Source organism: Micrasema longulum, unplaced genomic scaffold, assembly GCF_059751315.1.
Source record: "Micrasema longulum isolate JH-2025_06_02 unplaced genomic scaffold, ASM5975131v1 h1tg000039l, whole genome shotgun sequence".
In the NCBI taxonomy this organism is placed as follows: domain Eukaryota; kingdom Metazoa; phylum Arthropoda; class Insecta; order Trichoptera; family Brachycentridae; genus Micrasema; species Micrasema longulum.
This window is the reverse complement of record NW_028277246.1, coordinates 514,989-542,106: the sequence shown is the minus strand read 5'-3', so window position 1 is coordinate 542,106 and position 27,118 is coordinate 514,989. Positions and strand designations below refer to the sequence as shown.

At 32.0% G+C, this 27,118-nt stretch overlaps 1 protein-coding gene across 1 annotated transcript in view; it reads right to left on the bottom strand.

Annotated features, from left to right (window-relative positions):
- Window positions 1-5,681: 5,681 nt before the first annotated feature.
- Window positions 5,682-27,118, bottom strand: part of LOC148285374 (uncharacterized) — a 74,277-nt gene continuing 52,840 nt past the window's right edge. Inside the window, exons 3-4 of the mRNA XM_088226113.1 lie at window positions 15,926-16,095; window positions 5,682-6,569 (exon numbers count right to left, since the gene is read on the bottom strand). Coding sequence (XP_088082239.1) covers window positions 5,892-6,569; window positions 15,926-16,095 — 848 coding nt within the window. The 3' untranslated portion in view covers window positions 5,682-5,891. The remainder of the gene's footprint in view (window positions 6,570-15,925; window positions 16,096-27,118) is intronic.

The following is a 27,118-nucleotide window of genomic DNA, read 5'->3' as shown; positions in this document are numbered from 1 at the left end:
ACACCCGGTTTAAAATTTCAGTATTCTTCAGTTATACATTTACAAATCGGTTAAGATATTTTTAACTAAATAATAATTACTTATTGGGTACAGTAAAGGTATTTTATCACAAATTTGAGATAAATCACCGATACAATCGAAAGTTTACGATTGTGTCGCATGTTGCGGCGTATGAAGTAAAATAGAAGCGAATATATCGTCTCACACATTTGTTACGTTCTCACCCACTTTCGGGAGTGAGAGAAACAATTTCACGTGTCATTGTTGCCAGAACGCCAGTAATATCTTCAGTAGCTCCGAGACCTTCGTAAGGGGCAGTCCACTCGCTCTCGCTGCAATCGAGAGCTAATAGTTTTAAAAATGTTTTTAGTAATTAGATTTAAAATATGATCAATTTCGACTTCAAATATAAATAATTATTGAAGCAGTTTACTTATAAATATTCAATTTTTCCAAAATACAATCTTTATTTTTGGCATTGTGTATCGACCACCCAACGCCGTAACGATGATTTTGGTTGGCATAGTAGGGGAAGAGTTAATAAAGTAGACGTATTGCCAATAGAGGCGTGTAGTTCGCGAACGACCCTGTCATACTGACAAGGTCAGAAACATTGAACTAGAGACATGTTTCTTTCATCTCAGTCAGTTAGTTCGCGAACTAAATAGCTCTTTGTGTCATTTGGCTCTTCTTTTCATTTGGCTCTTCGTGTCAATTGGATCTTTTATATCTTCGTGTCTTATGGATCTCTAGCTCGTTTCGTTCATTCATTGAACGAGATTGTGTCCTTATCTTTGTGGTTAGTAGGTAGATTAGGTACTTACATAAACACTCTGTATCTATAGTAGGTACATAAATGTATATACTGGCTGCTTTGTTCTTTGTTCCTTTATTGTGCCGCGCGCCGCACTTGAAATTTAATTGACACTAATTATGAAATGTCGCGATAAAAATGCCATTTTATGAATTATTATTTACGTTGAGATGAAAACATTAGGTTTTCGTATTTCATTAATGCCCTCTAATGTGAACAAGAGGTTAGTTTTGTTCACTCGAGTTTATGATATTATATATTTTTCTGTTTAGTATAAATAATTTCAGCAACAATTTAATTTATTTATTAATTCATTATAAAATAAATTATATTCACTAACCTAATAATGGCTTTTTAGGCTGTGCCCGTGTTAAACCATAATAATTAACATTAAAAAATATAAAGTAACTTAAAATAAATAGTGATTAAACCATATCAATTTCAGAATAACAGTCCAATCGGACGATATAACATAAAATATTTACAAATGAAACAATGTATAAAATAACAACCTAATTGTGTATTAACTTATTAGGTCAGTTATCTATTTTGTGCTAGAGGCCGATTAATGTTTTTTTTTTTAAATTTATTTGAGTATAGTTTATTTTATAATATATATTATAACTGCACACGTTATAAACATAAAATCTATTTTTTTAATGTTAACCCGATGTAAAATGTAAAGGGATTTTAAAAATTAATTGTTTTTACTTTTGTAAATAAAAAATAAATAAACCTAGCATGAAATATAACTTTATATGATAAATAAAATAATTTATCTGTTTTCTACTGGTTTGTGGTATTATAATATCTAAAGAACAATATTATCAAATCTATAAAGGAAATCATGCTGACAAACCAGCCAAAGGTTTAGATTGATTTGTTTGATTCATCGCTCGTACGCATTTGGCTCAAGCGAACGAAAGAACGAAACGAACTAGAGACATGATATACACGAAAGATATGGAGACACAAATAATACGATGATGCGAAAGATGCGGAGATATGCTGACCCAAATGATCCGAACGAGCAAAAGACACATTCTTTCAATTGAACTACTTAAAAGATTCGGTCACTTTGGTGATGCAGATCAAGTGACACGTATCCTCTAGGTGACAGGGTCTTACCCACGTCTAATTGCCAATGTACGCAATCACTAAACATCTTCTGGAAAAAAATATGCACTAATCGACAGTATTCGATTTCATGTGATCATCAAAATAGTCCTTTTTTCATTATCTCTGAACTTGTAACATGGAGATGTCACTCTAATGGTTTGGAAGAACGATATTCGGAGTTGATAATTTCCTTTCTAATCCAGAATATTATAACCCTCTATTTCGTTTGTGTAAGTAAATAATATAGACAATAATATAACAACACAAAAACACTCCCACAAATAACATCTTTGGGGAGTCGTTAAGCGTTTTCAAGGAGAGGGTTTCCCAATCATTATGTTTGTCTTAGTTTTTTGTTTTTTTTAATTACTTGAGTTTTGATTTTATTTTGTCCATGTTTTAAAGTGTCTTTCACAATATATTTTGTTTTTCATATTATTTTTTCATTATTTCAAAATTTCATATGATTTTTGTAACTTTTTTGTAGACAATCATAAAGCATTACTAGTCCAGTTATACTCCGTTTTGTACGTGTATATGTAGAAAGTAATTAGTTGCATTTAAAAAAAAAGCGTTTTGTACATAATGAACTCAGAAAATGAACGAGTCGTTATTAAGGTATTTGGTTTTATTCCCATTGAAAAGCTTAGGGACAATGTTTAAAAGTTAAATGCCCTATTTAAGAAATAATACGGAATTGATTTAACAAATCCATTCAAAAATTTAATTATGAAATCAATTTATCAATTGGCTATTTTTTCATTTCACATAATTATTTTAAATAAAAAAAATTATATTTATTTATTGTTTTTTTATGTTAAATTATGTTGAGCATTTTGATGTGTTTATTCTAACATATTTTCTAAAACAATATTTTTCACTTTCTAATTTATTAGTAATCTACGTAATTTTTGGCACATATATTATATGAATTATTTATTCAAAATATAATTAAAACTATAACATAAAATAATATTTCAATAAATATATTTGATTTAATTAAAAGTTATAAAAATAATATAATGTCAATAAAGTCAGCCAAATTACAAAACCAATAGGTAAACCCTAGGTATTGGAGGCCGTTCCAGGGCTGGTATTCTGAAGAGAATTGCGTGGGAAGAGATCGCTCTGTTAGCGTGTATTTATAATAATACGTAAATACGCGTTGAAAATTCGTTATCTACGCGCGCTTTTGCTTTCAGAATACCACCCCAGGGGTGCAATAATGAATCTTCTCCTATCCCCTAGAGCTAGAGTGTTTTTTTTTTTTTAAGTGACGTCACTCTGTTTCACATAATGGTCACACTGATGATTAAACGTCAAATGGTGGAGAAAACTGCTGCAAAAACGGAAATAAAACTAATACTTTTTGGTCAATTTAACTTAGTTAAGTGTTTTGGGTAATGCGAAAGGTCGCAATAATGTTCTAAATAAATATTATCATAATATAATAAATAAAACAACTTTGTTATTAACCACATTTTTTTTTCTACCAACCGGTTTCAAAGCAAACAAGCTTCTTCGTCAAGGTTGACTTAACTAATTAATTCTTTTCTATTTTTTTTCAATGTTTACTAAATACTACACGTGGAGCCAATAAATCAAGTATTTTTTCCCCTTAAAGGGTAGTAATTTGATACGAATATTTTCGAAGCAAGACGAAAAAGCTAAAGATATATAAAAATTGAAATAAACGTATTTGTTTAATTACCTTATTACCTTAAATCAAAACTATTACTCAATGGGAACAAGGAAAGGAGGAGAGATTAAGGAAGAGGAAGGAGATGTTTCTTCAGACGTGATTTAAACAGAGATGATGTAGTAACATCTTTGATGGTGGATGGGAGATGATTCCACAGTCGAGCCGCATGGACACTTTATGAGTAAGAGAAGAATGAGGAATTGTGGATGGGTATTAAGAGAGTGCCTTGAGAATTAGAACGAAGAGGTAAACCATGAACTGATAAGCGTTGAAATTTTTCACGCAGGTATATAGCAGCGTTGGGACTATGAAGTACATTGAACAGAAGTGAGAGGGAGTAATAGTCTCTCCGCTGTCTAATTTTGAGCCATTTACTGAACATACTGATGTTCAGTATAATCAGAAATATGGTCATATTTCCGAAGACCAAAAATATACCTTATGCATGTGTTCTGAAGTCGTTCAAGTTTATCGAGTTGCTCACAGCAGTCATGGAAACATCAGCGTAATCTAGAATGGGTAGTAGTAATGCTTGTACAAGGGTGCATTTAGTATCTATTAATGGGTAAGAATTTTTGCAACCTTCTAAGTGAGTGTAATGTTCCCATATCATTGAATTTGTAGAATGCAGGTGTATTGTTTGATTGTAGGGAATTGAATAAATGTTTGGAAAAAATGTTATTTATAAAAATTATCATGTTTGATTTCACGTGTTTGTATTTTTTAACATTTAATCATCATTGTGGCCATTCCGTGAAGCAAAGTATTGTCACTATAAAAGTATGAAATTCTTCACTCTCTAGAGGGATCCAGAATATCACCCCTGATGTGTAAGGGAAGTATTGTCGCTGTTGATTTTTGTGAATTGAATGAGCTGAAAATTTTACTGATGTAAAGGATATTCAACTTAAATTTTTGACCAACAGTACATTTAAAAAAAAATAGATTTCCATTTTCTTTTTATCATAGATTTTCTGAATCTGTAGATATCTTTCGGTTTTTATGAAATCACTTTAGGAATTAATGCAGTGCTTATCTGCAAAGATTCAGACGGACTTAAAACATTATTAAAAAGGTTTTTATATGCCTAATGTTTTCCTCATTATAATATTAAATATGCTTAATAAACATTATTTTATTTTTGGAAAACACAGAATTTTAATATTAATGTCACATTCAGTTCTATTTGTGATCTTACTTTTCTACGTTTTTAATAGTTCTATTAATTTAATAACAATTAATCACAACACCTTAACCACCCCAGGAACACTGTGGTGAGATAATATTATTGTTTGTGAATGAATTCATTGGAATTCGGATTTAAAAATAAACTAAAAGTGTGCCTCAGAAGGCTTTGCGAATGTTGCACAAAAAAAAACAAACGAACATTTAAAGTTCATTGTGAAAATTTGCAATCAAATAATATATTAACCTGCATTTTCATTTACGTTACAAGTGCATAAAATTAAATCATGGAAATAACAATCATACGAATTAAATTAGACTTGTTTAGAATAATAAAAGTGTATAGTTTTAAACATAGGTTATAAATACTTTTAAATATTTATTTTTTTTAAAACTTCTATCAAATGTATGTAATTAAAAAATATAATTTTCGTTTGAATTTACTTTTTGAAATCAAACTTTGGATGAAACTAGAAATGGACTTTTCATTTATAGTTCAATTTATCTTAGAATATATTTATAATTTGTTTGATTGTTAATTTTTTACATTTATTTTTAATCGTTTAGTGTTACGTTGATTTTGATAGTTATTGTTGGAAATTGTGACATAGAAATTTATCAATATACAACGCAAAGTCTTACAAAACAACCTCATTTTACATGTACTCGTAACATAGTACAATAACCGCTTATATGTATTCAAATCTGTCATACATATTTATAAACAATGTATTTTCAGACTGAACAAAAGTTTACCAACCGTTGAACAAAAACAAAGCTTTCAAGAGCTTAGAATAAACTTGGCAAAGCTTTTTACTAAAAACAGATGTTAAAGGGATATAAGAGAAATGACTTTGAATGTTGAATGAATACTTTCAGATGATATTTTATTTTTTACCAAATATTGTAAGCTACGCAAAGTTACTGTCTCTTATTTGTGGCTATCGCGCTTCGCCATCTGCACCTGATGATTCTAGAGCAGACGACGACTCCGAGGATCCTTAGCATTTCCTTGATCAACCCACTGTAGTATGTACAATTCCACCTCAGCCATCCGATCATGAAGAACCGCTAAAAAATCACACATCTGTTCCCTTCCAGGGCTTCGTGGATATTATCCATCATCGGAGTGCTGGCGTCTCTGTCTTTGCAGATTTGGACACTCTCCATGGCGTCTATCGTCTTCATTAGTTCTTTGAACACGGCTACGACTCTCCAATTGTATTTAGCTGAGCATTCGACGTACCCGCATTTCCAGTGCTTCTTTACCAGGTTCAAGATGTCTCTTCTTTTGTCTCTGTGTTCGGCGCTGTGTCCGTACAAAATCGAGCTCGTCCCCGACGTTGACGGTAAAGCTAGCTGCTGAAGAGCTCCAGTAGACCCTGAGCTGCTGGATCCGACTGTATTGGCGTTTGAATTACATATCAGGTCTTGTTTGTTTCCTACTACAAGTACTGGCACGTTTCTCATGTCCCTGCTTTCGTATATTTGCTCTCTGATCATCTTGATGTATTGAAACGTTTCTATATTTGAAAGGTCGAAGACCAAAATGTACGCGGTGGCGTTTCTCAGGCCGTAGAACCGGAAGTCAGTCCATTCGTAGTAGGAGTTCACGGGGAAGTATGGTATGACAGGGATGTCTGATATTTTCACTTCGTAAAGGTGGTCGTTGATGATGACTGAAGGGTAGAAGGTGTGTTTGCGGTCTGTTGGGGCGTATTCGTCGGAAAAGTCATTCCATACGAATTGCTGGAAAAAAAAGAGAGTTTAATTAATTCAAACAAACTCATTATAGTAGAATAAAGGCTCACAAAGTACATTACAGGCATATTATTTTTTATTTTGAGAAAATAATATGTAAAAAAAATTATATTTCTGAATCAGATTGAAGAATTTGTGTATCTGGGAAGTATATTTACTAGGGTGGAAAGACCGAAAAAGATATTGAAAGGAGGGTGAGTGCCGGGGACAGGGTGAACGGTGAATTGAAATCTACTTTGGCAAACAAATGTCTATCACAGGAGGAAAACTAGCAGTTCACAATAAAGTTCTAGTGCCAACTCTAATGTATGGGAGCAGAGTATGGAATTGGAAAAATGATGATGAAAGTAGGTTAAATGCTGTCTAAATGCAGTCCCTCAGGCGAATGTGTGGCAAAACGATGCATGATAGGTGCACAAATGTCGAGCTCCGTGAACTGTGTAAGGCTGAGATATGCATTATCGACAGAATCAAGAGAGAGGTGCTGCGTTGGTTTGGACATGTAGAGCGAATGGACAGCAAAAAAACGGCCAAAAGGATTTACGATGCGAACGTTGATGGATGCAGAAAACGAGGAAGGCCGAGAAAGACATGGTACAATCAAGTCCATCAAATACTTGAAGATGGACATGTCAAAAGTAGGAATTATCGGCGTGCGTGCATGAGAAGTTGTATGAATGTAGAGGAAGCGGGGTCTGTATGCAAAGATTGAGTGATATGGCGTTCTATCCTCTCTACACAGTGCGTAAAAAGGCCACATAAACCAGCCAATGATAGGTTATAAGTCCTGTAATTGCCATATTTCCTTCTCAAAAATGTTTTCATTCTCTGTTGCGACAAATTTAGATCTAAATAACTCCCTAAGAAAGAAATCCTGCCAGTCTGCAAAGATTTGGACATACTCTGTTGAACAAACGGACTTGTTTGTTTTCAAAAATATACTTAAGCTTGCCGAAACCAGTCCAACTAAGTCCTATTTTTCTTGGCAACTCTTCTGTCCGGTTACCTTTGCCATGTTTGACTTTGTGCCCAAGATAAAATATATGTATTCATCAACCACTTAGATTTTATTATTGTTAATCAAAATGTGTTTCCTTGTTGGACTCGTAACCTTTATTTTATTAATATTTGTTTACGAACCAATTATTTTTAAAGCCTCGTGTACTAATCGATTATTTGAAGCTGGCGCGTTCGCAAAACATTCACAAACGCATTGTGTAGTATATGTGAAAAACCGTATGACACGACACGGCATACGCATTATGAAAATAATATCTGTCTCTCTCGCGCTCAGACGTGCTTATGAGCCGTGACATACACTACTATTGCTTTGTTAGATGCTAATGATTTGGTAATAAAATACCTTCCCGTCGCACACGAAATAAGTCGGTGTTTGTCGAGGTGTCCAGCGGGCACAACTACTATGTAAATTCACCTATAGCTAGACTTCATCGCCTTGGTAATGAATATGGCGATGTTGATATATTTCGTTACTCATTGAGCATATTCAAGACCAAAGTACTACAGGCGACCGACGCGACTGAGTCTAGTCAATAAATCCTCGATCGTATTTATGTATGCTTAAAAGTTAGCCCGTGTTATGTTTTATATTTTTAGTCTATAAAACCCTTTTCAGTTTTCAACATTTTAAATAACTTCACTTTAAAGTTTAGTTTACCGGTGTAAAAAAAAATTAATTATGTTTTATTTAAATCCTGTTATGCCTTATATTATAAACATAATATAATGTATGTATTATGTCTTAATAGTGTATTATGTTAACTATGTAACTTTATTTTTAAATTTTAATAATATATATATATATTTTTTTTTAATTTTTATATTTGAAAAATGTTAATTATGTTTAATGTGTAACTTTTTCTTATGATATAGTATGTATAATGTAAAAGCCCCATGGGCGTCAACAGAAAGAAAATAAAATTTAAAAAAAAATAAAATAAAATACACACAGGATGCTTTTGCGTTCGTCTGAATTTTGCTGCGATTCTTTATAGTAAAATGTAATAATTTATATTCAATGGATACACAGGTTTTCATTTATATTTTTTCATTCAATTGAATCGTGTATAGGTCAATTATCTAATCCTGGTGCGTTAGCAAAACTTACACAAACGCATTTTTAATGTTCAGAATATTGATTAAAAAACTTTTACATTCAATTTAAGTAATATGTACCATGTTTTTTTGAAAATCCATTTTGGATTAGAACAAAAAAAACAATCAGTTAAGACACTTTTGTATATTTGTAATAACGTGTCGCTCCCAGAAAAAAAAAACCGCTGAAAATGGCGGCAGAAAACTAGCCTTTTTATTATTTAGTTGGTTGAAATGATGAACGCAAAATATTATTATAAATAAAAAAGGTGCTTTTGTAAAAATAAATAAATAAATTGCATTACCTTAACACATTGTATTTTTTCCAAATACAAAACCCTCTAATCCAACACAGATTTTAAAGAAAAGATGTCACATTTTTGCGGAAATCAAAAATAACATTTTTAAATTTAGCATCCTATTGTTTTTAAATGCGTTTGAGTTAGCTTTGTGAACGCGCCAGCTCAAGTAAACCAACCAGTACTTCCGTTATCATTTCACCAAGTATATCCATGTCTTTACTTATGACCACTATCTCGTTTTAAGCGTACTGAGGCTTTTTTATTTTCAACATTTTTCCAAAAATATAGCAGGGTCAAATTTTTATATCCACCACGTATAAAATTGACGTGTTTTTATCGGAAAATGACGACAAAATAATTGCATCTTGGCGAATACATGTTATAATTTCACACCTTCGAGCCATGCAGAAAGCCGGAGTAGAAACTAAAGTAATTAAAACAAGTAGAGTTTGTAGTTCAGTTACATGTTATAACAGAACCGTATAGAGGGGTAAGCATGTTATCATAAGACCTTTGACAAACAAACTTCAAGTACACACAATGTGTACATAACGACAAGTTAATCCGTAACTCGTAACCAAGAAAATGTATATTCATTTATATACGGCATTTCTGCCATTTACATATATGTGGTTTAAAGAGCGCTTAAAAATAAAAATATAAAAAAGTTGAGTATGATGTATTAATAAACTTGTACTATGGATATTATAAATTACTTGATATACATACATATTTAAAAGTAATTATACAATAACAAAATACAATAAGTAATCAAATTATAACTATTCAAACCCAATCTCCCGAAGTTGATTTGCTCTTTTTGATAAAAATATGTTGATCACTTTATTTTTTATGTTAGAATATTAGTATTTTATTTTTAAGTTTAAATCTATAAAACAACTTTATGTAAAAATCTTGTTACTATAAGCACGTAAACATTATTCTCTACCTTCCATTACAAATCCAAGAGCTTCTAAATACTCCACCCGATGCTGCAAAAAAATTAAAAAATTAATACAACCTTCGGTCAAAGAGGATTGACCTACTACTCAGTTAAAGTGTACAATCTAATTCCATTATCCATAAGGATAAAAAGTAAGTTCTCACAACATAAAATTTCTATTAAGAAATGGATAGTGGAGGTGGGTTGCGCACGAATCGATGAGTGGATCAAGCCAAATAGGTAAAATGAATGCACTGTTTATGATTTTTTTTGAATTGGTATATATAAATTGGTTATGTTTTTTATTGTTTTCTTTGTTAAATAGCTAATCTTCTTTCAATGCAGTAACGAAGTGAAGAAAATCATATTTACTTCGTATTTGACGTCCATGTATACAGCTGAACTTTGGAACAACTATACCGCAAGGAGCGTGGAATAAATTAAGGATCACGTATAACAACTCATACCGACAATTATTCGGATTGCCTAGGTACTGCAGTGCCTCTGAAATGTTTACAGCTGGACGAATAAACACCTTCGCTGCCCTGCTTCGCCAAAGAGCCTGGAGCCTATGGGAACGCCTAAAAAAGTCTAATAACGAAATTCTCCAAGCCACTGCAGAGTGGATCCAATCACCGTTGTTCAAGCGATGGCGCGATATGTTAAGACCACCAGTGTTGCAATATAAAATTTTATTTTATGTTTATATTTATGTTTATATTTATGTTTATTGTTATATTTATGTTTATTGTTATATTTATGTTTATATTTATATTTATGTTCATGTTTATATGTTTATATGGTAGAATTGGCTCTGCACTTTATAGCCATTTTACTGGAATAAAAATTTTAAATTTAAATAAATAAATAATCTTAGGCATGTTTCACATTTTGTAAAATGTTTCCCTCGGCACGGGACTCATTTTATATACCCTCATGAGGGTACATTACGAATAATGCACCCTTAGTGAGGGTACATTATTCTGTAAAAAAAAAAAAATACAACAATGTAAAAGTACAAATAAATAAACTAAATATATAAAAATATGATGCATATTCATTCCCGGTATTCTGTAATCTAGCAATAGGTGAGTTATATTGAGCTACCGTTCGACAATTTTGATAATAAAATATTGTAGATGTTCTGCTAAACCTAGGTGGTACATAAAATGAAACCAACTTCAGTGGATCAGGGGTATCAATCATTGCACACATCCACATATGGATTGCACAATACAATAAAACGTACACTGTAACTAAAAGTTCAATGCAACATTGAGCTAAAAAAACTGCATTAAACAAAATAAACCATCACGCCGTTCCCCGTAAGTTCCCCAAGCTCTATCTTTGCATGCAGATCTCGCTTCCTCTACATTCACACATCTTCTCATGCAAACGCGCCGATTATTCCGACTTTTGATATGTCCATCTTCAAGTGTTTGTTGGATTTGGTCAAGTCATGTCTATCTCGGTCTTCCTCTTTTTCTGCATCCATCAACGTTCACATTGTAAATATACTTGACCGTTCTTTCGCTGTCCATTTGCTCTACATGTCCAAACCAGCGCGGAGCTCCTTTTTTGACTTAGTTGATAATCCTTATCTCTTTGCGCATCTATCATACATAGTTTTACCACACATTCACCTGAGATATCGCATTTCAACAGCATTTAGCCCACTTTCATCCCCGATTTTCCAAATCCAGATTTCGCCTTCATACATCAGTATCGGGACCAGGACTCCATTGTGAACTGCTAATTTTGACTCTTGCGACAAACATTTATTTGCATCTGTTCCCGGCACTCACCATCCTATCAATATATTTCTCAGTCATTCCATCCCTAGTAAACATACTTCCCAGAAGCACAAATTCCTCTACCTGTTTTAGTATAACCCCGTTCACAGTGATTTCACGTTTAGTCATACTTTCATTTCTTTCAAAAACCATTATATTCGATTTATTGACATTCATCAGCAAATCGCTTCAGTCACAAATCGTTGACTTTTCTGAGGTAAAGGAGATGAAACCTTTATCATGCGGGTGAGATTTATCCGGCTGAACCAAATCACCTACTAGGCTAAAAACATTTTCCAATTTTTATACTTTTTTTAACAGGTAGTTAATTAAACAATGTTTGAGTATGTCCAAATGCTTGCAGACTGGCTGGATTTCCTCCCTAGAGAGTTTATTTGTATTTAAATTTATTGCAACATGTTTAAACATGAGTAGAATGGTGAATGTTACACAGTGTGTAAAGTGGCCACTTAAACCAGCTAATAATAATAATAATAATAATAATCAAAGTTTATTAACAAAAACAACAATTACTTTATCTACTACATAAACACTTAGGTAATAGATTTCTCCGGATCATGTTTAGTCTGCCTAACTAGGTACAACCTGTTTTAAGACAGACATTTTTATGCAAAAATAAACAATAACAGTACTACCTTCTTGTTAATATACTAAACAGTTATACAATATTCATTTATTAGGAATTTATTTTTAGTAAATTTTCCAATTTTTCTCGACCTAAATCTAGTAACCAATTTTGTACAAATTTGTTAAATTGAATCCGGGTCATGGTTTTGCAATAATTGGGTAACATATTGAATATTTTTGGGCCCGGAAACCTGAAACCTGAATGACAGGTCACAAGCCCTATAAATGCCAAGGCTTCTATATTCCCTTCTCAATAATGTTTTTCCTCTCTGCTGCAATAAATTCAAATACGAATAACTCCCTAGGGAGTAAATCTAGCCAGTCTGCAAGCATTTAGACATACTCAAACATTGTTTAAATAATTTTCCGTTTTTGGTGGAGATATCTTAGTTTGCTTCTAATACTATCATATATAGGGTGTGTAAGGGTGTGTGTGTATGTAAAAAAGGATCAATATTTTAAAACCATGGTCTGTAGGTAATTATAAAACTGTAAGATATATACATTGTAAGAAAAGCTTAACAGAGCAGAATACCTAAACAAACATAAACTAGATGAAATATCACCAAAGACATAAAGAATATCATTTAACATAGTCATAACTTTAGTCCGCCTCGTGGCGTAGTGGTCAGCGCGTTTGCCTACCAGGCAAGGAGCCTCGGGTTGATCCCCGACATGGTTGACATTAAATATTTATTTAAATATGTGTTTATACATTAAAATGTTTTATAGTCCCCTGGACTGGCACTTGAAGCGTATGATTGGTCATCTTAACTTCATGTAACAAAAATGAGCAAGATACGCTGCAATTGGTGAACCAATACAGTGTATTATGCATCATTAGGTGCGGAAAAAGAATGATGATGAATCACTTTACAGCTCGCATTTTAAAGTCATTTTATTGCAATCGAAAAGGTCAATCGAATTGATGATTTAATAAAATGGCGCATGGAATAGATAATTTGATGTGTGATGAATTATACTCTCGTGCGAAGCGTATAAGTGGAGAGTTTTGGGCATAGTTTGTACAAACGGATGGCGCATGGAATAAATAAGTTGATGTGTGACGAATTATACCCTCGTGCGAAGCGTATAAGTGGAGAGTTTTGGGCATAGTTTGTATAAACGGATGGCGCATGGAATGAATAATTTGATGTGTGATGAATTATACTCTCGTGCGAAGCGTATAAGTGGAGAGTTTTGGGCATAGTTTGTACAAACGGATGGCGCATGGAATAAATAAGTTGAAGTGTGACGAATTATACTCTCGTGCGAAGCGTATAAGTGGAGAGTTTTGGGCATAGTTTGTACAAACGGATGGCCCATGAAATAAATAATTTGATGTGTGACGAATTATACTCTCGTGCGAAGCATATAAATGGAGAGTTTTGGGCATAGTTTGTACAAACGGATAGCGCATGATAAAAATAATTTTATGTGTGACGAATACTGTAGCTGGAAGTGTCAACGGTCTAATTTTCATAGGGTCGGGCTATTTGGATGTCCAGTCAATACATAATGAAGAGCTCCCATGTCCAGTATCAGACTATGATTATTCAGATATACACGCTTTGTGCCTATTAAATATGTACAAACTTCTGTGTCAAATTTTGATACTCCGGTTTTGTATTAAGTTTTTATCTTATAATTGCGATATCATTTACTTATTTTTTCCTTTTTTCCATTTTTCTAAATATTATTTGAAGATATAAATTAAACGTACTTTTTTTTTCGCTCCTTATATTTAAGTTAATAGTCATTATTATTATACAACTATGGAGTGTTATCATATGTTTTAATGTAAAGGATCTTTACCGACCAGCCATATTAATTGGGTCGGTGAGTCTAGTAAAAAATAATAATTTTAAAAATGTAATATTGTATGTAAATAATAAATAAAATAAATAAATAAATAAAAATAACATGTTATTTTGTTAATTTTATAAAAATCTTATTACTATGAAAAAATGCAAACATCGAAAAAGGGAAATATCATAACAATTGGATTTAGAAAAATCAATTGTATTTATAAAATCAGTATGGATATTGTGGAGAAATGTTTTCATCTATGATTTTAAAACCAGCATTGTTTAAAAACATGTCTTAAAAAAACGCGACATGTTTGTCCTTGACAATTGTCACGTCAAGATTCGTGACGGTGTTCTATTTACGGTCACCAATGACGTGAAAAATTTAACTGAATCTTGTAGTATTAGGGGCGTGACCAATGCAATAAACCGTTTTCGCCGGAATTCAAAATTATATATTAAAAAAATTATTCATGATACTAACGAGTACAAAAAAATATTTGTTTTACTCGATAGTATTTCATAGAACCTTATTAATTTAAAATTGTCAAAAGAAAACGGTTTTTTCTCTATTATGCACAAAACAGAAAATTAAAAGCAAAATCGTCTGAATAAAAAATTAAATCAAATACAAAAAAACTCAATAAAGAGAATCACGTTCTAAAAGGCCAGATCATCAGCATAGGTCTCTCTCTTAAGCCTGATGTATTTTTATGTTTTTTAATGGGAGTATATTATAAAGTAACTTTTAGATCGAACTGATTTGCTCGAAAATTTGTCATCTACTCTAACAGTGGTCATTTCGACTACTTCGACGATTTGCTATTTTGTTGCAAACTTCGCCTAAAATCGCATTAAGTTCTAACAGTATTCTAATTAAATATTTGTTCCATATTAAAAATCAATTTAATATGTCGACTGGTTTAAAAATATGACTGTTCCATTTTTAAAGCTCAAAAATAAACTAACACAATTTATTTTATAATAAATCACATTAAATAACAGGTGGATGTCTTAAATACGTAAATACGACTGGGTTATTTTGACAAACGAAGTTTTAGTGCATATAACGTAATAATTTATATAATTTTTAAATTAAGATTTTTTACTAAAAACATTTAATTTGTTAAAACTTAACGATAGAAGAAAAATTACCGACCTTTTAAATTTATTTAAAATTGTAAATTCAATATGGGATTGCCCTGAACTATTATCTCTCATCAACTTCAGGGTGCCTGGAAGAATGACTAGACAGGTGCCACCGTTTTATAGCAACAATTTACGGACAGTGTATACTTGTAATGCCGTATTAAATAGACTTCATGAACTCGGCAATAGTTATTCCCACGTATCTGATATATTAAGTGTAGGGTATTGTTCCTATAGAACAAACCTTTTGAACGTTTTCAAAGATGGTAAATGGTAATTTTATTTGTTTATTCATACATTTCATAACATTTACAGTTTTTTGTTTACTTTGCCCAGCTGTATGAAACAGAACTTATGATTTTCTTGTTGTATTACTGTAGAATGTTTTATTATTTAAACTTTCTACTGAAAATTCTGTATATTTTTTTAAATATAAATTTTGTATAATTTTAAGGTTGAATTTTTTTTTTTAAATCTTGGGTATAAGGAAATTTATTTAGGAGGAAGCCAAATATGTAGTATTACAAATGTTTGTAAAAGGCAGATTTGCCGTTTATGTTCATAAAATAAAATAAAATAAAATTACCTGTATTATGCTAGTTTTCCCGACATTGGGTGCCCCTAAAACAAGCACCTTTACTAAATCCAGGGAATCAGGGCTGGCTTCCGGCGGGGGCTTACTAGGGCGCCCTAGGGAACCGGGAGGCCCCGCGGACAGGGCTCCAGTTCGCCGCTCCAGGTAGTCCAGATCCAGCTCTGAAAATATAAAATTGCATCAATTTGTTTTTTAAATAAACGACCTAGTGAGACTTAAATCAACTTTTTTGTCAAATCAATAGATGTTGTCTGTGCCCCGATAACAATGGAAAATAACAAACTTATCTTCGTCCATCTGTAAAGAAAAATCGATATTTGTGTATGAGTATAAGTATATTTACATAAAAATTTAAAATATATTCATCGGTAACCTATAATTGAACATGTTAGAAATAAAAAAATGTATGCATATTCTGCTTTTCATACAGAAAACTTAATTTTACTTTGTAGATAAAATTGAAGATAAATGTTAACTTCCCATTGTAATCGGGGCCCTGATATAGAATCTTATCTATTTTGTTTTACCGGTTGTAAAATGTAAGAGTGTAGGAGGGAAGAGAATTTTTTGAAAAGTAGTCAAATATGCATTTTTGAACATTTTTTTTAGTATTCACTGACCAAATTATTCTACGATATAAAATACGAGAACGTTTTTCTTGTGGACGCTAGCAGGCGCTACTTAGGGGCGATTTTGTGGTCTCAGAAATAAATAAAAATATCTTGCGTACCTTTTTTTTTTCATTAAGGATCTTCATTTATTTCTTAGAAATAGTACGTAATTAAGCATCCCTTAAAAAATAATTTGCACGTTTCCTAGACAAATCGGCATCTTATAAATTTTGTAGAATTTATGTAAATTGTCTTAATTTCACACATATCTGGATACATAATTAATTAAAAATGAGTAAAAAGATTGTTGCATGTTATTTCTTTAACACGACAAAGTAAAGTATTAAAATTTACAAGAAAATGCAGTCACAAACCACTTAAAAATTTAATCATGGCGCAAGTGACACTTCCGGTTCCGCTACCCTTAAATTCACCCTGTTCCACCCCCCTTTCATACACAAACAATGTTCAATGTTTACCTCGTTGGACTGCGATAACAAATGCGACCTTTATCGATACGTATAGACATGGAATACTCGACTTTATCTGTCTATAAGTAGGCGACAGAATAATATTTTCACGAAGTATTGACAGCATTGGCTGTCACTGAAAAAAGTATCGGAATGTTTTGTTTTTTTTAGTGGCCAATGCTTAATCTCTGGCTATCCCGACGGTGAAATGGCGTGATAGTTTGCTTATGGTTTACTCCAAATATATTATTTGCACAAAATACATACAGCATAATAGGCCTTCGTTTAAAGTACTGAGTGGCAAGTGAAAACCTGCAAAGGTTTAATTACAACAGACTACTGACCCACTGCAGAATGCTGTTTTCTCAGGACAATGCTCCAGCATATGAGGAGTGAGTGTCAATGGTTGGTATTCGCGACGCTAGGTATTAATTGGTTGAACACCCATATGCACCGGATCTAGTTAAGAGTGGCCAGCTTTTTCCAAAACTCAAGGAACATTTGCTTGGAAATAAAATTTTGAACGACAATCACGAGATATTTGTTAATAGACTATTAAAAGAAGACAAAAATATATTTTTTTTAACCTTTCCCTTACTAAACATCCAAAAATTACACGTGATCCGAACGGAGGGACCAAACGACCCCAGCGCCTACTTGTATATGGCTTCAGGAGAATAAAACGTTGTAAGTGTTTATGACAGTGCAATAATTTATTTATGTTTTCACGTACACATATTTTACGCATTCGTGTATTTTATTATTTTTTGGTAGTTTGCCGAATGATTATTTACGAGTACATAAAGTGAAATGGACCCCTGTGTTAATTATATCTTAATTGTTTTAATACTAAAAAAAAAAAATGTTACGAAATTTAAAAACAAAAACAGAAAACTGCTTCTTTCTATTAATTTCACGATTACAGAAAATGTACGGCATATACCTTTAATAACACTTGAATTATCGAATAAAAATTGGCGTTCGAATCTCCCCCTCGGTTCGGCTAGGTTAAATTTATAAATCGTGTTATCAGCGCTATAAATTTTTAAAGGTTTATAATTGCTCCGCATGTGACTTTAAAAGTTGTCTTCCGCTTATTCTCTGTCAGTTTTGCCGATCGGTCCGTTTACGATAAGTAAATCGGATATCTTTCACAGCTCTCCTATCATCAATTGGTTTATATGAACCAGTGACGACCTTCAAAGTAGTTCGTTTTCATTAAAATATTCATTATTTTTTTTATTTTTTATTTTCTTTTATTGAAATAAACGGCACTTAGTGCCTTTTACATATTAGTTACAAATACAATTAAATATACACACATGTAAGCATAATTATAAGTAATACAGAGCATTTGAAACAATATTATTAATTAACAAATTGAGAAAGTCTAAAAAAGATAAACTATATAAAATAATAAAATATTACCAGTTATAGAATTATCGATAAAAAAAAGATAATTTGGTATTAAAAAAACTTTGGACCAGTTTAAAAAAAAACTAAGAGAACAATTTTGAAAAACAATAAAAAAATAAAAAAAATAAATGTATTATTATTTAAAACAATTATTTTGTTATATTTTTATGAAACTTTGGGTACAATTTAATGCTCTAATTTTTACCGCGCGCAAGAAAACATTTTTTGTATCTAATTTCTCGTAGAGCTAAAGTTCCTCATTGGCAGGGATCCGACAAATGTTCTGCCAGGAACCTATAGAAATATTAAAATATTGTACATACATACGCTCTGTAGCTGCAAGACATGGTGTAATCCTGTTCCTATATATTGTATAGCTCTCTTGGGTTGATTTTAATAACTATAACTCTGCAAGAATTATCGACAATAATATCGACATTATACAGTATCGTCGGATCGCTATCGCGGCCCTGCCCCTGGGGTGGAAACAGAACCCGTTGTATTTTCTTCCACCCTAGTTTTCTTTACTACATTCATAACATGGGAAAGGGTGATGAGTGCACTGCCTTTTTGCTGAGCAGAGAAGCCTTTCAGAATTTCAAACAAACTACCCTAGGGGGGAAAAATAGCTTTTCATATGACCAGCCGTTTCAATTTCTGTGTACGCCCAGTGTGTGTAATTTTAGCTAAAGGAGAATTGTGATATTTTTAATTTAAAATAACGAAAAATAATACAGTCATTAATAAGAGATATTGTTTTCGTTATTCGTCAAATAAATATTTGTCCAAAATACTTGTTTTTTTTTACGTTATTTCAAGCCTATTAAAAAAAAATATGTCGTACATAAACTTTTCCCTTTTTAACAAAAATCAGTCGTTTTCTCCTAGTTCGCCGAAATCAACCAATGACAGAGTGATGTGATACGTAGCGGTTACCAGGAAGCCAACTCACCGATTGGAATAACCCACCCTAGACAAATTAAGACGTCACAGGCCGAGTAATTTCAAAATCAAAAAACTTTATTAACAACTATTTTTTTTTATTGGAACAGGGTTGAGAAAATCACATTTAATTGAAGGATTATATAATATAATAATAAAGGAAGGACGATTTAATAATAAATTGTTTAATTAACACCAGCTTTTACTAAATACATTCAAACAAAACTTATATTCTTATAATTGTTATTACCTTATACTTAAATGATTTTAATTTCAATTCTTTTGTTTCCATAATTATAAAAAATCATGATTTACAACCCCTACTAGCACTTGTATATAACAAAGAAATTCGTTTAGTCTCCCACCAGTCTGACGATGTCGGTCACGACGAAACCTGGTCACTGGTAAAAAATTAAATAAATAATAGTGGAATAAAACTATATACGTATTTTTATTATTATAATAAATTATTGTATTTAATGTATATGAAGGTATTAAATACAGTTTAGTCACACGGTGCATTTTTATGCTGTTGGCAACACTGCCCTTTCTGACAGCCATTTTTTACGACGCTATCTTAATACGCCATTTTCTCTCGGTGAACATGTGGATTTTACTTAAGAGTTTTCTATACAATTGCTGTGGTTATACTTGAAGTAAGTACTTAAATCAGTTAACTATTTTGTCAACTTTTTTATATATCTGATTATAAAAGTTTTACACAATATTTTATAAAATATCTGTGTTTGAATAAATACTCAACAATTTTACAAAAATGTATCCTTTGTTTTTAGATATGGGCAAGAAAAAATATTTATCACCCTAATATCAATATTTTCAAAACAATTATAACAATTTTAAAACCAGTAAAATGCCTTTTATGTGCAGAAATAATTTCATATAGTATAATACTCAAAAATTAATAGTTTCCAAATAGCAATACAAAAAAATGAAATTATGAATTCATGAATTATTACAGGTAAATAAGATTTCAAAACTTTTCGATTGACCTATGTAATTAATATCCTGTCATATTACAATCTAAGCGGAAGCACACACATCGCCCTATTTCCCGTGAAGTACAAGGGGGAATTTATTCCGCCAACCATTTTAGCCCTGAAAAGGACCTCGACCCTTATTGGCGAGAATTATGCTTCCCCATTAAGGGACTTTGTAATATTAAAGTTACGTGAGTTATCTATTTACTAGAGAACCCAAAACTAATGATTTAATGTGATTTGTAACATGCTTATTGTCCACGAAAAATATATTAAAATTATGTGAAATGTTATTGTTTTTTTGTTGTTGTAGATATTTCGTTATTAAATTTAATAATTATTAATTTTGTTAAAATATAAATGCCTCGGATATGTTTCATTGTTAAATTTAACCAACGACTGCTTTAGCCTAAGTTAGCATCCCGAGGACTAGGAAATTGCTTACACCATTTATTTAAAATAAAAGACTTGGTATTTTTTTAAATTTATTTTTGTCATATTATAAATGATTTAGAATATTGGTTATTAATTTTTAGTCAATCTCTTATACAAACATGTGCACTTAAAGGGTACAGATTTGGTGATGATATATTTTGTGTTTTTTCGGGAACTGCTAGACAGTTGGATTCCTTTCTTATACATATAAATGCATTTCACAACATTGCACACTTTACTTTGGAAAATAATAAAGATATTTGCCTTCTACTCCCTCTAATTAGTTCAAATAGAACACGTGACATTTTATATTGATAATTCACAAAAATGCGAATCTGGAAATTGAATGACCTCGCTGAAACTGAGGTCTTATTTTTTATTGAAGACTATAACAACAACTAAGCAGTTGATGAAAGCCCTTGTGAATACCAGTTTACTCCGTTTTCCTATATGGGGCTGAAACGTGGACAATGCGTGCCTACGAGAGGAAGAGAATCGATGCATTCGAGATGTGGTGTTGGAGAAGGCTGCTGCGTGTGCCTTGGACAGCCAGAAAGACGATTGCATCGATACTGGAAGAGCTTCATATTACAACTCGTCTATCAGTGGTGTATTTGAGAAGGATACTCCCTTTCTTTGGACATACTAGAAGTGAACCAGACAATCTAGAAAAGGCAATAATGTCTGGCCGAGCTGAAGGTAGGAGAAGCCGGGTAGAATCCCATAATGATGGACTGACCAAATAAAGGTGGCTACGGGGCTAAAATTTGATGAGTCAGTTCGTCAGGCTAAAGACAGACTGGAGTGGAACAGACTTATCAGAAGTGTTCATGGTGATCACGATCCTCAGCATTGAGGGACCGACTTGGAAGAAGATAACAGCTATATTTTTAAAGATGCTTAATATCAAGTAGAAACATAACATATAAAAAAAAAATACATTAATCATTTAGCACACAGATAATTTTTACTTAGATGTCTAAGATTCAATTTTACTAAAAGTTTCCACAATATTTAATACGTATGTTACTCGAACATCGCCAAACCATGACACGGATTCTATTTAATAACTTTTGTAAAAAATTAGTGACTGGGTTCAGATAGAAAAAAAAATTGGAAATTTGGTATAGCACATTCATAAATAATAAATAGTATAATTACACATTGTTTAACAATATAAATATATATATAAAAATGAACGTAGGTATTTTTGTCCTTTGTAGACTCAATACCTACTGGACCAATTTATTTACATGCAATTTTTAACAAAATAATTACATAAGAGTTACATGAATTAGGTTTGTAAATAATAATATCTTTAATATGGTCACCAGAAAAAAGTTAGGAGCAAATACGTGTTTTTCATCGAACTTCCAGGGTAGCATTCGACTAATAAGCGTATTTCAAAAAATTCGAAGAATTTTTTTTTTTTGTATTTCAAAGAAGTGTGTATTTTAACGTTTACAAATATAATTTATTTGTATTGGATATTGAATTGATTAGTTTCCTTACAATTTCTTTATTTCTACATATTTGCATATTTTCAATGGATTTTTAGGAATGCTTAACTGACATTTGATACATTTTTGAAAAACGGATTCTTACGCAAAATGCACCACTGTTGGTAAGTAGCGCAAAAAAGATTTCTATATTTGAAAATTATTTTTTTTATATTTTGGAATTCAACCATAAACAAGTACTAAGGTACCTCTAGGTGTTTTGGAATTAAATTATAAAACAAAAGTATTTTTCCTTTTATCCGGACAGTTTTTGCCCGCTTTCACGACGCAGTCATTTTTTCCGTTATTATTATCATTATTATTATACACCGCTAGATATATAAATACACACATCAATGTACAGAATAAAAATTAATATATCTCAAAATACATAATGTTTATCGCTTAAAACGTGATACTTAATTTGAAATGTAGCTAGCACTCGCGAGTAAATGCGAGATTCTTGTACAATCGAACATTAAATAGAATATAATAGTCGTACTTGAAACTCCAATTTGGCAAAAACATTTTTGTGTCGTTTCATTTCATTTTTATGTGTCTGTCTTTCGTATGAACTCTTGTTTCTGAGTCATAAAAGTGCCAAGATTGTACTATATATTAAACGTTTTTACACGCCCTAAACCCAGAAACAAAGGAACTTAATTATAGTATAAAGTACATAGTTTTGATTACCTACATTTTTGTTAAAAAAAAAACAATTTGATTAATTTCCTTGTAATTATAATTTTTTTCGTTTTATGTATTGAATCAAAAAACAATTTCTTAAATGATATTTTTTTCTTAAGAGTTCGGGAAAAACAATAAAGTTATGACTGCTGACATACACAAATATAACACCAGACAACAACAACACTATCATATTGAAAAAGCAAAGACAAACACAGGACAGTCAAAAATACTACATAATGGACTTAAACACTACAAGGACTTACCTTACTACTTGAAAACTTTTACGGGAGACAAATTTAAAATCAATCTGAAAAAGCAAATGATGACTGAACTAACTAGACTAGACGAGACATAACATGACTAGACAATATAAAATTTCTAATGTAACCCTAACGGGTTTTTAAAAATTTTAAATATTTTTTTTTAAAAATGGTTTCTTTTTTTCTTTAAAACATAAAAATAATGAATATCCTAATAAACCTTTTTAGGCAATTTGTCGTCGGGTGCTTAGACATAAGTTCAATATTTTCATTTAAACGCTAAAGAAAATTAATACAAATGAAGGGTATAGAATATAACGGACGAATGTCAGTTTTCATGTGTTTTAAATTAATAATGACATCTGACAGCAGTTACGTGAATTACATTTCTGTTTAAATGTTGTGTGGCTGTGGTTTAAACTTGTGCGCCTCTCTTATTTATTAAAATACTGTAGTTTTATTTTTGTAATCTTCAAATGGACATATTCACATCAGATTTGGAAAATGAAATTCATATAAATATGCTGGATATAATTTGATACAAAAAATATTTATCCTTACTATATGAAGAACAATCAGATGAATTAAAGTGATACATACCAATATGCAATAAATATGCTTTACTACTATTATTATTTATACATAAAAGCACGAAAATATAACATATGACGAGGAAGATAGAGATGCTGTTCTGAGGCCGAAGTTTGTGTGAAAGAGACAAAAACAAAAAAGAAATTCGATCGATTAGTCAGATATTGACAGTAAGCGGGAGTGCACGCTAGTTAAACGACTGGCGCATTTATTTTTGTTATTTTATGTTTATTCCTATTGCACCACCACAGGACAGAAGGCACAATCACAGTGGTGAACTACATCGGAGAACTCCCGGGCTTAAGATTTTTTTTTGTTGTTCTCACTGGGAATCGAACCTGGAACCTTCCATGTGTGAGTCAAGCGTCTTGACCCCTTCACCATGGAGGCCGCTGATTTTAGATGTATTTTCCTTATTCCAAATTATGGAGATACCATCACAAATGGAGTCACGTGTTTTACATATTCTTGTCTCATTTTGTTGTACTGTTTAGAAATTATAGTTTATATTATTGATTTATTTTACACATTATATACATACATAAACACTTAATATACATATAAGGGCGGGCATATTGCCTTAAAGCAATTTCTTCCTACCTACCTAAACCATTCAGTTTGAAAAAATTACAAGTACATGGACATATTCTAAGGAATTATATTTAATCTTATAATTTTATTCAAAATGTAGAGGTAAATTAGTTTACTCTATTAGATAGTAGCTATTTGTAAGTTCGTGTAAAACATATGATTAAATGGATTAAACCTCAAGGAATAAATAATTAAAATATTTTTAATTACTTACAATATTTGGTTTATTACACACGAAAATACAGAGATTAAACAAAGAATACTTTAAAGTGAATTTGAATACTGGTGAAGGCAGAGAAGGGCGAGTGACGTGTTACGCGCCCTTAAATAGGTACATTAGGCACTGCGGCCATAGAAAACAACACATCCTCGTCTCTCACTCTCTGGTCCCTACAAAATTAAAAACAAAAGTTAACTAAAAAAAAACATAAAAATATTATGATGTGTACGTAATTATTGCTGTGTTAGGTTTGTGTTTTTTAAGTAATAATATCACTGTATTGTACCAATGTGCCGTGTGCGCAACATTAAACTAAAATAAATATTACAGGCCTAAATATGTTTTATTTTTTTATAAATTGTGGAAAATAAATTATTTAACGGTATGTCTTAAAGTTTCTTTTAATGCCTGAAATTCAGAAAATTCTGCATTTTGCTTGAGGTAATACAATTTTACGTCACCGCAAGTAAATGGTTTTTTCAGCACACCCTTTGAATAATTGATAAAATTTAACATTAATACCCGTATGCAGAGACAAACTTAAAGGCGAGGAAAGTACATTCTATTGTCTTCACTTTCGGGTTATTTTCTGCATTTGAAATTAGAATGTACTTTCCTCACCTTAAGTTTTGTCTCTGCATACGGGTATAAGACTATACTATTTAAGATCTCGGACCGATATGATAACCAACAATGAAGTATTACCTAGAGCCAATTCTAATAGAGAACTATTCTCCACTGTTAAGCTCCGTAAGATTTCGTATTTTGGCCATGTGTTGAGAGGTGAAAAATATGCCATACTTCAGCTTGTCACGAAGGGGAAGATCGAGGGACGTAGAGGGGTCGGAAGAAAACAGCTTTCCTGGCTTCGAAACATCCGAGCATGGACCAGGATTAGAACTGTGAAGGATCTGTTTCGCACTGCTCAGGATAGGGAAACTTTCTCCTAAGTGATCGTCAACGTCGGGGGGACCCGACATGACACGTGAAGAAGAAAATTTAAAATCCTTGAGCTAGAAAAAAATGTATACAAGGGATAAAGGATGTATATTAGTTAAATACTGGAAATAAAGCGGTAATTTGGTTTAACTAAAAATCGCTTTGAATTATCTTAAATAGTATAGACTATTTACATTAAACTGGTCCCTTTATATTTGAATGTCCAAGATATTTGACAACTATAAAACGTTCAATCTCGAAACATAATTTTTTGACATTCATCATTTATATTATGTACCCCTAAAATGCGAAATTACAAGGCATTCAATAATAATAATAAACTATATGGAAACATGTTACATAACTTTTACATTGAAAGAACAAGTAAAACTTCCTATGAATATTTGTTTCCTCACTACAAACGCAACGATGGATCGACCACATTATGCGCCATGAGGGTCTCCTGCGCGACATCATAGAGGGAATGGCTGAGGGGACAAATTGACATTTGATTGAATTGGCGGCCTCCGTGGTGTAGTGGTCAAGACGCTTGACTCACGCACGGAAGGTTCCGGGTTCGATTCCCGGTGAGAACACAAAAATTAAAATGTGATTTTTCTCAAGCCTGGGTGCTCTGTGATGTAATTCACCACTGTAATTAGGCCTCCTGGCCTGTTGTGGTGCAAAAAAAAAAAAAATGTAAATGTAAATTATAGAGGGCGCCCCGACGGGAATATTTGGAGCAAGTGTGCGAAGATTTAAACTGCGCCTCATATGTCGAGCTGAAGAGGGTTGCAGAAAATAGAGACCAATGGAGGACGAGATGCAGGACTTTGCTGCAAACCAATCCCCAGGATTGAGACTATGAAGAACAAACGCAATGAAGGTTATCATTTTCATAATGATTATAATAATAGCATAAAATATTTGGGCATAATGATTTATAAAAATATAAAATAGGAAGAGCCAATAAATAAGGCTAAAGAAGAAAAAGAATAAGAGGTTTATAATATACGAGCTGAACCCGGCAATGATTTGCTGTTGCTAAATTTGAGCACATACTCATATATATAAACAAATTAAATGAACACAATCGAAACATTGATTTTAGTTATTGCATTTACTACAAATGCGACTGATGAAAATTTTTATAAATAGGTATTTGAATATTGTTTTCCTGCTTTGTCTTGCAGATGCCTCCCCGATACTGTGCGAAAAAGATAACGGCATGTCAGACCTTTTGTTAGAATAGACAAAATCGACCGCTCGCTGTTCCGTTTTCCGCACCTCAAAACTGAACCGATTTTGTTATTTGAATGAATGAGTGAATATCGGAATTAAATTTTCTGTATCGAAACGTTTTGCGTATTTCAAAAAAAGTTATATGTGTAAACCATGCGCCCGAAGACAGCAGATAAAACGGTGCTTTTTTATGGGTTTTTGGATGGTTCTAGTTTCCAGAATAAATATTTTTTATAAAACGAAACAATAGAGACACGCCTATAGTGTGTGAAAATCACTT